The sequence below is a fragment of the Pinus tabuliformis genome, chromosome X, assembly GCF_031772625.1.
Source record: "Pinus tabuliformis cultivar Carrire ecotype Pingquan chromosome X, CPIR1, whole genome shotgun sequence".
Classification (NCBI taxonomy): Eukaryota; Viridiplantae; Streptophyta; class Pinopsida; order Pinales; family Pinaceae; genus Pinus; species Pinus tabuliformis.
Genome location: NC_142308.1, coordinates 919,097,650 through 919,109,619, shown reverse-complemented (window position 1 = coordinate 919,109,619; position 11,970 = coordinate 919,097,650). Strand labels below are relative to the sequence as shown.

Here is an 11,970-nt window from a genome sequence, read left to right as displayed (position 1 = left end):
TTAACTTTCCAATAAAACACCATTGGTAACCGTAGCAAGTTGGTTAAGGTACTATGATAAAACCCAAGATCTAAGAATCGCTGTTAAACTATCATATAACGATGACATTACTACATTTGAATGGAGTTCGAAAGGCATTCACCAATTTTAACCGTCTGGTACAGAGAAATTCAATCTACTATCAGAGAGTATCTGCTTGGTTTGAAGTATTAAAACATTAAGACTGCACCATCATTTCAATGCACCATCACTGTTCCATTTTTGCTATGTATAATCTTGATTTACTCCCCTTAAAGAGCCAAACAAAGTTTGAGACCTTTTGAAAATAGGTATGTCATCAATGCGCTTTGACTGATATTCATCCAGTTCACTGCTATTCATATCAACAGATTGATCTGAAGGAGCAAGTTTAACTGTGTCATCCTTCAAATGCTCTCTATCTGAATTATCTGATGTAACTTCCTTACCATTACAAACGTCTTTGTTGGAGGGTATGTCCATAGATTTGGCCAGTTTGTATGCTCCACTGCGAGAACTTCCATATACTTGCACGGTCAGTTTTCTTCTTTCAGGACAGCCAAGTTTTATGTGATTATCAAAGAAGTAAATCAAGTCTTGTTTCGTCAATTTCAACAACCTTCATTTCTACCCTGTCAAACTTAAGAGTTCCAAGCTCAAGAAATAAAAGCTTGATTGTTCTTGCAAGTTTTTGTGTTTCTCGAGCTTATCATCAATCAAAGCATCCACGTTTGTCTTAAAATCATCATCTGACATAGCATGTAGTTTACTCTCAAACATTTTAAGAAATGCCTCCACTCTCAGATCAAGCTGTGCTGAGACCCATATATAATGAGACCATTCAGGGTTGAATCATACGAATTATACATACCTCAAACCATATGAACTTCAAAACAAATCAAACCACTATAATCATAGACGCAAGAGAGATCAGATCTTCTTGGTCAGCCTCATAGCCACCTGAAACCCGATCAAGATCTGGATCAAGGGTGCCACTGTAGAGAACCTCTGTAGCTGAACCTGGAAACTCCCTTTACTATCTCTTATCATACACAGATTGGAAAAATCTAGATCCTGATGAGCAAGAGAAAGAGGATTAAAGCCCAGCAATTCATAATCCTCCCATAATGCTGTTTGACCAGTACGTCTGGATTATATCTGCAATAGAATATGGAGCAATCTTCTCTGGTCAAGTTTGTCGGTTTGAGAAGAGTCTTCTAAGCAATGTACATTCCGGCTTCAATTCAGACAGTCCTTTTGCAGTGACTAAATCGACCTTGATATCTTTCACGAAAGATGGTTGAGACACAACCCACTCCATGAACACAATAACTCCAGGCAATAGAAAATTCAGTGATTTTTTCTCAGATTGCGCAGCCTTTTTAACTAGTATTGATGCAACAAAGCAACAAAATCTCAATAAAGTGGTTGCAAATGAGGTTCCTGAGGTAGTAGCAACATTCTGAACTTGGGTATGTGAATCATGGATAAGAAAGATGACAACAACTATAATTTCAAGCATGGGTATATTGCTGACAGTGCTGCCTCCCCCTGAGTATAATCTCTTGGGTAGAAATGTCATTTCCAGCTCTTCGATGTGATGGTTGAACAAATCTTGCAGCGCATTTCTCTGATTTAGATACTGCATATTCCAGTTCTTCAAGGCTGGATTTTGTAAAAACAACCCCAAGAAGTTCGAGGAAATAAACTTGGAAACATTCCCATATCTCCTTGATAGCCATAGCATATGATTCCTCTCCTAAAGTTGATTGCAAAATATTTTTATGGCGGGCCAAATGAGGCGAACTTCTATAATTTAAATGTTCTTGCTCAGCAGCAGTGATAAGAAATGGTAGTTGTCCTGAGCCTTCCACTAGAAGAGAAACCTTACAAACATGTGGTCTTTTCTTCTCAAGCAAAAGAATAATGTTTTCCCATTTTCAAGCCGCTCACAAACAACACAGTGATATACAATGTTTTCTGTGCCTTGCACATTTTCCTCTTTATTGTCTCCGTAAACTATCCAAGCCAGATTACGAAGACCATAACGCATCATTGTCTCTATTTGCTAGTGTTGCATCTTTATAACCATCTGTGTACCATCTTTCAAAATACCACCATGAACTTGTACAATTGATACTGCTGCAATTGGTATTTTCTCCACATAAATTTTTGCCTCTGATTGCTAATGATATTCTGAATTGTGCTTGTGCAGATAGAAGCTTTGAAGTCGCTACTGCCTTTTGAAGAGCTGGAGCTGAAGCATGAATTACATAATCTAAAACCACACATTAATGATTTCTTCTTCAAAACAGGGTTTTGAAGAAGAATCAATCGCTGACATGAGACGGAGTCTAACATTGGCTCCACTTGGGATGGCAGCTGCCACTCTGTGGAGGTGCCAAGAACCGCAGAACTTTGGGAGAGCAGACAGTGCCTCCACCCATTGGGCAATGGAGTCAATATCAACATAACTCTTGACTTAATTCTCAAACTGAAACTGAACTCAAACAATCTTCAAGCAAACTAAAACCAAATGCTGCCCTTATGGCTGCTTATTTATTTACAAATCCTACTCTAATCTGCTGTACAAATAATAGATCAGGTAATGGTAAAATGCCATATTAACCATTCAAGTAAACCTGATAATGAAGCCGCTTGAGAATGCTGCCACGAAGTCACAGATGCAATTGCTGACAGCCCTTCATGCTCATAATGACCCTGGTCACGGAAAATACAGCCTGATCTGTCAATCAACCTGAAAAATGTGTCCATGTATTAAAAAAAGAAAATTCATTTTAGAGTCAGTCAGAGTGGGGAGAGTTTCTGAGCGTTGGAGGAGAACTGAACTCCATTGTACAGTCTTTGACAGAGGGATTTTTAATGAAGTTTCACAGCTCTAAATTTCTGAGATTCATGTGGTATGTTAATTTAGCATAAGTGTTTTCTTGTGTTTCATATGTAATCTGTTGTGTTCCATTTCATCTCATGATCATTTCTAATTGAGCAAATGAAGTGTTTAGGTAGAATTCATAGTATTATATGCTCTGCCTATAAGTTTGTTCAATTCAATGTTTTCTTCTGTTTAAGGAGGATTCAAAGTATTATTTGCCCTCCTTAGCTCCTCACCAGTCTTGCCATCCCATTTAAAAATCTAGATTTGATGCTAAATTCCTTGCCTACCTTGCCTCAGTCGTCAACCTGTGTCGTTCATTATATTTCTCTGTTTGAAGCTGTGATTTTGCCCATGCAGCCCAGAAAAACCCCGCCATTAAAAACCCCAAAAACTTTAAATCAATCCTCCTCATCAGTTTACTAGCCTAATATCTTTGATCCTAATTGGTCAGCTCACCCCATTGAGAAAAAACCTTGAGTCTGACCAGAGAGAGCCTTCTCATACCCCGTAGGGCTAGCTATGAGGTGAAATGGTTTGATGTAGCCTTGAAGGTTTACCATCATCAACCTAGGGTGAAATCTCAAGTGCTAACATAGTGGCGACCATACTGGGGAGAACATTCAACTTGTTGATTGTTTTGTCCCGGTACATGCAATCAAATTTCAGATCTGATGCTGATGGTGGACAGCAGTCAGATACATATGCAGGTTGAATCATTCACCTGGCGACTCCAACTTGATCCAGACATTCCAGTGCCTGTTGATATGTTCATGCAATGGTAGGGTATGTGGCAAACCCTGCACTGTGTGAACCTCTAAACGAATTTAGAGAATGCTTAGTGGATATCGAAATTAATGAAGAAGTTTTAAGTTTTTTCCTTCAATGTTTGAAATCTCCGAATTATCATCCTAGCGTCCGTGAGTTACTTGTTGAAAAAATCGAGAAAGAGATTCAAGATTTAGATGAGCAGATCCAGTCTTATGATTTCCAAGACCCTAAAAAGTTCTTGGAAATCCTCCTTCCTTCACAACAAGCAATAACAGACTTGCCTATAGAGGTATACATTGAAAATGTGCAGCTGGAAGCATGTGTTGCAGAGTTGGGGCAGCCAACAGAGTCCGGTGTCGGTGATCCTATTGCGGCATACATGGACACATTTTTTAGGTTGATTGACAGATCAGGCTGTATTTTCCGTGACTAGGGTCATTATGAGCATGAAGGGCTGCCAGCAATTGCATCTGTGACTTCGTGGCAGCATTCTCAAGCGGCTTCATTATCAGGTTTACTTGAATGGTTAATATGGCATTTTAGCATTACCTGATCTATTATTTGTACAACAGATTAGAGTAGGATTTGTAAATAAATAAGCAGCCATAAGGGCAGCATCTAGTTTTAGTTTGCTTGAAGATTGTTTGAGTTCAGTTTCAGTTTGAGAATTAAGTCAAGAGTTATGTTGATATTGACTCCATTGCCCAATGGGTGGAGGCATTGTCTGCTCTCCCAAAGTTCTGCGGTTCTTGGCACCTCCACAGAGCGGCAGCTGCCATCCCAAGTGGAGCCAATGTTAGACTCCGTCTCATGTCAGCGATTGATTCTTCTTCAAAACCCTGTTTTGAAGAAGAAATCATTAATGTGTGGTTTTAGATTATGTAATTCATGCTTCAGCTCTAGCTCTTCAAAAGGCAGCAGCGACTTCAAAGCTCCTATCTGCACAAGCACAATTCAGAATATCATTAGCAATCAGAGGCAAAAAGTTATGTGGAGAAAATACCAATTGCAGCAGTATCAATTGTACAAGTTCATGGTGGTATTTTGAAAGATGGTACACGGATGGTTATAAAGATGCAACACTTGCAAATAGAGACAATGATGTGTTATGGTCTTCGTAATCTTGCTTGGATAGTTTATGAAGATAATAAAGAGGAAAATGTGCAAGGCACAGAAAACATTGTATATCACTGTGTTGTTTGTGAGCGGCTTGAAAACGGGAAAACATTATTCTTTTGCTTGAGAAGAAAAGACCACATGTTTGTAAGGTTTCTCTTCTAGTGGAAGGCTCAGGACAACTACCATTTCTTATTGCTGCTGCTGAGCAAGAACATTTAAATTATAGAAGTTCGCCTCATTTGGCCCGCCATAAAAATATTTTGCAATCAACTTTAGGAGAAGAATCATATGCTATGGCTATCAAGGAGATATGGGAATGTTTCCAAGTTTATTTTCTCGAACTTCTTGGGGCTGTTTTTACAAAATCCAGCCCTGAAGAACTGGAATATGCTAAATTAGAGAAATGCGCTGCAAGATTTGTTCAACCATCACATCGAAGAGTTGGAAATGACATTTCTACCCAAGATATTATACTCAGGGGGAGGCAGCACTGTCAGTAATATACCCATGTTTGAAATTATAGTTGTTGTCATCTTTCTTATCCATGATTCACATACCCAAGTTTAGAATGTTGCTACTACCTCAGGAACCTCATTTGCAACCACTTTATTGAGATTTTGTTGCTTTGTTGCATCAATACTAGTTAAAAAGGCTGCGCAATCTGAGAAAAAATCACTGAATTTTCTATTGCCTGGAGTTATTGTGTTCATGGAGTGGGTTGTGTCTCAACCATCTTTCGTGAAAGATATCAAGGTCGATTTAGTCACTGCAAAAGGACTGTCTGAATTGAAGCAGGAATGTACATTGCTTAGAAGACTCTTCTCAAACCGACAAACATGTCCAGAGAAGATTGCTCCATATTCTGTTGCAGATATAATCCAGAAGTACTGGTCAAACAACATTATGGGAGGATTATGAATTGTTGGGCTTTAATCCTCTTTCTCATGCTCATCAGGATCTAGATTTTTCCAATCTGTGTATGATAAGAGATAGTAAAGGGAGTTTCCAGGTTCTGCTACAGAGGTTCTCTAAAGTGGCATCCTTGATCCAGATCTTGATCGGGTTTCAGGTGGCTATGAGGCTGACCAAGAAGATCTGATCTCTCTTGTGTCTATGATTATAGTGGTTTGATTTGTTTTGAAGTTCATATGGTTTGAGGTATGTATAATTCATATGATTCAACCCTGAATGGTCTCATTATATATGGGTCTCAGCACAGCTTGATCCGAGAGTGGAGGCATGTCTTAAAATCTTTGAGAGTAAACTACATGCTATGTCAGATGATGATTTTAAGACAAACGTGGATGCTTTGATTGATGATAAGCTCGAGAAACACAAAAACTTGCAAGAACAATCAAGCTTTTATTTCGTGAGCTTGGAACTCTTAAGTTTGACAGGGTAGAAATGGAGGTTGCTGAAATTGACGAAACAAGACTTAATTTACTTCTTTGATAATCACATAAAACTTGGCTGTCCTGAAAGAAGAAAACTGACCGTGCAAGTATAAGGAAGTTCTCACAGTGGAGCATACAAACTGGCCAAATCTATGGACATACCCTCCAACAAAGACGTTTGTAATGGTAAGGCAGTTACATCAGATAATTCAGATAGAGAGCATTTGAAGGATGACGCAGTTAAACTTGCTCCTTCAGATCAATCCGCTGATATGAATAGCAGTGAACTGGATGAATATCAGTCAAAGCGCATCGATGACATACCTAGTTTCAAAAGGTCTCAAACTTTGTTTGGCTCTTTAAGGGGAGTAAATCAAGATTATACATAGCAAAAATGGAACAGTGATGGTGCAATGAAATGATGGTGCAGTCTTAATGTTTTAATACTTCAAACCAAGCAGATACTCTCTGATAGTAGATTGAATTTCTCTGTACCAGACGGTTAAAATTGGTGAATGCCTTTCGAACTCCATTCAAATGTAGTAATGTCATCGTTATATGATAGTTTAACAGCGATTCTTAGATCTTGGGTTTTATCATAGTACCTTAACCAACTTGCTACGGTTACCAATGGTGTTTTATTGGAAAGTTAAATACAATGTTGCATGCATAGTGGAAATCTATATGACAGATCTCAGGAATTGTAAGTCACATTTTTATTTTATTTTCACATGATCTTGTTCGCGCGAGAAGCATCCTAAGTCCCCTGTGGATCTCTGCATTAGATGCCCTGCAAACTCTGCGTTTGGTTTCGTTGTGGTTGTGGGTTTATATGTGTTTCATGAGATGTGTGAATGTGTCGACCATTGCATATGGTGGAGCAACGTCTTTCAGATACAATCAATGGTGTGGCCGCAACAATTTACTGCTCTGTGGACCTACCAAGGAGTGTCACTCAGGTACCTGTCAGCAAATTAGTAGATCTGATTTGAAACTGTTCTTCAGATTTCCTTATTCTAAAAGGCAACGTATTTCCAGAGATTTGGGGGGCGCGGTTGTAATTTCCAGAGTGTGCAAAGTGTCAGAAAACGAGGAGCGATTGCCTATGTTTATTTTTAGCAAAGGGAGTGACACCTGTAATGCCACCTATTCACCAGATTCAACAAATTTCAGTGGAAAGAGCGTTATTCTCTCTTCAGGAAGCGCTGATTGTTTTTGTTAGTTTATTTTATTAATAATGATAAAAACAAATGCCAGGTCTTGGGGTCGATTGGTTTTCCCCCAGCTGTGTTTTGTTTCATATATTAAAAAAAAAAAATTCATTTTAGAGTCCGTCAAAGAGGGGAGAGTTTCTGAGCGCTGGAGGAGAACTGAGGTCCATTGTACAGTCTTTGACAGAGGGATTTTTAATGAAGTTTCACAGCTCTAAATTTCTGAGATTCATGTGGTATGTTAATTTAGCATAAGTGTTTTCTTGTGCTTCATATGTAATCTGTTGTGTTCCATTTCATCTCATGATCATTTCTAATTGAGCAAATGAAGTGTTTAGGTAGAATTCATAGTATTATATGCTCTGCCTATAAGTTTGTTCAATTCAATGTTTTCTTCTGTTTAAGGAGGATTCAAAGTATTATTTGCCCTCCTTAGCTCCTCACCAGTCTTGCCATCCCATTTAAAAATCTAGATTTGATGCTAAATTCCTTGCCTACCTTGCCTCAGTCGTCAACCTGTGTTGTTCATTATATTTCTCTGTTTGAAGCTGTGATTTTGCCCATGCAGCCCAGAAAAACCCCGTCATTAAAAACCCCAAAAACTTTAAATCAATCCTCCTCATCAGTTTACTAGCCTAATATCTTTGATCCTAATTGGTCAGCTCGCCCCATTGAGAAAAAACCTTGAGTCTGACCGGAGAGAGCCTTCTCATACCCCGTAGGGCTAGCTACGAGGTGAAATGGTTTGATGTAGCCTTGAAGGTTTACCTTCCTCAGCCTAGGGTGAAATCTCAAGCGCTAACATAGTGGCGACCATACTGGGGAGAACATTCAACTTGTTAATTGTTTTGTCCCGGTACATGCAATCAAATTTCAGATCTGATGCTGATGGTGGACAGCAGTCAGATACATATGCAGGCTGAATCATTCACCTGGCGACTCCAACTCGATCCAGACATTCCAGTGCCTGTTGATATGTTCATGCAATGGTAGGGTATGTGGCAAACACTGCACTATGTGAACCTCTAAATGAATTTAGAAAATGCTTAGTGGAAATTGAAATTAATTAAGAAGTTTTAAGTTTTTTCCTTCAATGTTTGAAATCTCCGAATTATCATCCTAGTGTCTGTGAGTTACTTGTTGAAAGAATAGAGAAAGAGATTCAAGATTTAGATGAGCAGATCCAGTCTTATGATTTCCAAGACCCTAAAAAGTTCTTGGAAATCCTCCTTCCTTCACAACAAGCAATAACAGACTTGCCTATAGAGGTATACATTGACAATGTGCAGCTGGAAGCATGTGTTGCAGAGTTGGGGCAGCCAACAGAGTCCGGTGTCCGTGATCCTATTGCGACATACATGGACACATTTTTCAGGTTGATTGACAGATCAGGCTGTCTTTTCCATGACCAGGGTCATTATGAGCATGAAGGGCTGCCAGCAATTGCATCTGTGACTTCGTGGTAGCATTCTCAAGCGGCTTCATTATCAGGTTTACTTGAATGGTTAATATGGCATTTTAGCATTACCTGATCTATTATTTGTACAGCAGATTAGAGTAGGATTTGTAAATAAATAAGCAGCCATAAGGGCAGCATCTGGTTTTAGTTTGCTTGAAGATTGTTTGAGTTCAGTTTCAGTTTGAGAATTAAGTCAAGAGTTATGTTGACATTGACTCCATTGCCCAATGGGTGGAGGCACTGTCTGCTCTCCCAAAGTTCTGCGGTTCTTGGCACCTCCATAGAGCGGCAGCTGCCATCCCAAGTGGAGCCAATGTTAGACTCCGTCTCATGTCAGCGATTGATTCTTCTTCAAAACCCTGTTTTGAAGAAGAAATCATTAATGTGTGGTTTTAGATTATGTAATTCATGCTTCAGCTCCAGCTCTTCAAAAGGCAGCAGCGACTTCAAAGCTTCTATCTGGACAAGCACAATTTAGAATATCATTAGCAATCAGAGGCAAAAAGTTATGTGGACAAAATACCAATTGCAACAGTATCAATTGTACAAGTTCATGGTGGTATTTTGAAAGATGGTACACGGATGGTTATAAAGATGCAACACTTGCAAATAGATACAATGATGCGTTATGGTCTTCGTAATCTGGCTTGGATAGTTTACGGAGACAATAAAGAGGAAAATGTGCAAGGCACAGAAAACATTGTATATCACTGTGTTGTTTGTGAGCGGCTTCAAAACGGGAAAACATTATTCTTTTGCTTGAGAAGAAAAGACCACATGTTTGTAAGGTTTCTCTTCTAGTGGAAGGCTCAGGACAACTACCATTTCTTATTGCTGCTGCTGAGCAAGAACATTTAAATTATAGAAGTTCGCCTCATTTGGCCCGCCATAAAAATATTTTGCAATCAACTTTAGGAGAAGAATCATATGCTATGGCTATCAAGGAGATATGGGAATGTTTCCAAGTTCATTTCCTTGAACTTCTTGGGGCTGTTTTTACAAAATCCAGCCTTGAAGAACTGGAATATGCAGTATCTAAATCAGAGAAATGCGCTGCAAGATTTGTTCAACCATCACATCGAAGAGCTGGAAATGACATTTCTACCCAAGAGATTATACTCAGGGGGAGGCAGCACTGTCAGCAATATACCCATGCTTGAAATTATAGTTGTTGTCATCTTTCTTATCCATGATTCACATACCCAAGTTCAGAATGTTGCTACTACCTCAGGAACCTCATTTGCAACCACTTTATTGATATTTTGTTGCTTTGTTGCATCAATACTAGTTAAAAAGGCTGCGCAATCTGCGAAAAAAAATCACTGAATTTTCTATGGCCTGGAGTTATTGTGTTCATGGAGTGGGTTGTGTCTCAACCATCTTTCGTGGAAGATATCAAGGTCGATTTAGTCACTGCAAAAGGACTGTCTGAATTGAAGCCGGAATGTACATTGCTTAGAAGACTCTTCTCAAACCGACAAACGTGTCCAGAGAAGATTGCTCCATATTCTGTTGCAGATATAATCCAGAAGTACTGGTCAAACAGCATTATGGGAGGATTATGAATTGCTGGGCTTTAATCCTCTTTCTCTTGCTCATCAGGATCTAGATTTTTCCAATCTGTGTATGATAAGAGATAGTAAAGGGAGTTTCCAGGTTCAGCTACAGAGGTTCTCTACAGTGGCATCCTTGATCCAGATCTTGATTGGGTTTCAGGTGGCTATGAGGTTGACCAAGAAGATCTGATCTCTCTTGCGTCTACGATTATAGTGGTTTGATTTGTTTTGAAGTTCATATGGTTTGAGGTATGTATAATTCATATGATTCAACCCTGAATGGTGTCATTATATATGGGTCTCAGCACAGCTTGATCTGAGAGTGGAGGCATTTCTTAAAATGTTTGAGAGTAAACTACATGCTATGTCAGATGATGATTTTAAGACAAACGTGGATGCTTTGATTGATGATAAGCTCGAGAAACACAAAAACTTGCAAGAACAATCAAGCTTTTATTTCTTGAGCTTGGAACTCTTAAGTTTGACAGGGTAGAAATGGAGGTTGCTGAAATTGACGAAACAAGACTTGATTTACTTCTTTGATAATCACATAAAACTTGGCTGTCCTGAAAGAAGAAAACTGACCGTGCAAGTATATGGAAGTTCTCACAGTGGAGCATACAAACTGGCCAAATCTATGGACATACCCTCCAACAAAGACGTTTGTAATGGTAAGGCAGTTACATCAGATAATTCAGATAGAGAGCATTTGAAGGATGACGCAGTTAAACTTGCTCCTTCAGATCAATCCGCTGATATGAATAGCAGTGAACTGGATGAATATCAGTCAAAGCGCATCGATGACATACCTAGTTTTAAAAGGTCTCAAACTTTGTTTGGCTCTTTAAGCGGAGTAAATCAAGATTAAACATAGCAAAAATGGAACAGTGATGGTGCAATGAAATTATGGTGCAGTCTTAATGTTTTAATACTTCAAACCAAGCAGATACTCTTTGATAGTAGATTGAATTTCTCTGTACCAGACGGTTAAAATTGGTGAATGCCTTTCGAACTCCATTCAAATGTAGTAATGTCATCGTTATATGATAGTTTAACAGCGATTCTTAGATCTTGGGTTTTATCATAGTACCTTAACCAACTTGCTACGGTTACCAATGGTGTTTTATTGGAAAGTTAAATACAATGTTGCATGCATAGTGGAAATCTATATGACAGATCTCAGGAATTGTAAGTCACATTTTTATTTTATTTTCACATGATCTTGTTCGCGTGAGAAGCATCCTAAGTCCCCTGTGGATCTCTGCATTAGACGCCCTGCAAAATCTGCGTTTGGTTTCGTTGTGGTTGTGGGTTTATATGTGTTTCATGAGATGTGTGAATGTGTCGACCATTGCATATGGTGGAGCAACGTCTTTCAGATACAATCAATGGTGTGGCCGCTGCAATTTACTGCTCTGTGGACCTGCCAAGGAGCATCACTTATGTACGTGTCAGCAAATTAGTAGATCTGATTTGAAACTGTTCTTCAGATTTCCTTATTCTAAAAGCCAACGTATTTCCAGAGATTTGGGGGGCGCGGTTGTAATTT

The 11,970-nt window shown here is 39.0% G+C and overlaps 1 protein-coding gene and 2 pseudogenes across 1 annotated transcript; 2 read left to right on the top strand and 1 right to left on the bottom strand.

Moving 5' to 3' along the window:
* Positions 1 to 264: 264 nt before the first annotated feature.
* LOC149142675 (uncharacterized) lies at positions 265 to 1,666 on the bottom strand. The gene is given in 3 exon segments (XM_089451551.1): positions 265 to 833; positions 1,071 to 1,148; positions 1,249 to 1,666. Coding segments are annotated over 3 exon segments (1,065 nt in total).
* Positions 1,667 to 5,094: 3,428 nt separating this feature from the next.
* On the top strand, positions 5,095 to 6,876 carry LOC149142674 (uncharacterized; annotated as a pseudogene).
* A 2,921-nt stretch (positions 6,877 to 9,797) lies between these two features.
* Positions 9,798 to 11,289, top strand: LOC149142673 (putative zinc protease mug138; annotated as a pseudogene).
* The last annotated feature ends 681 nt before the right edge of the window (positions 11,290 to 11,970 follow it).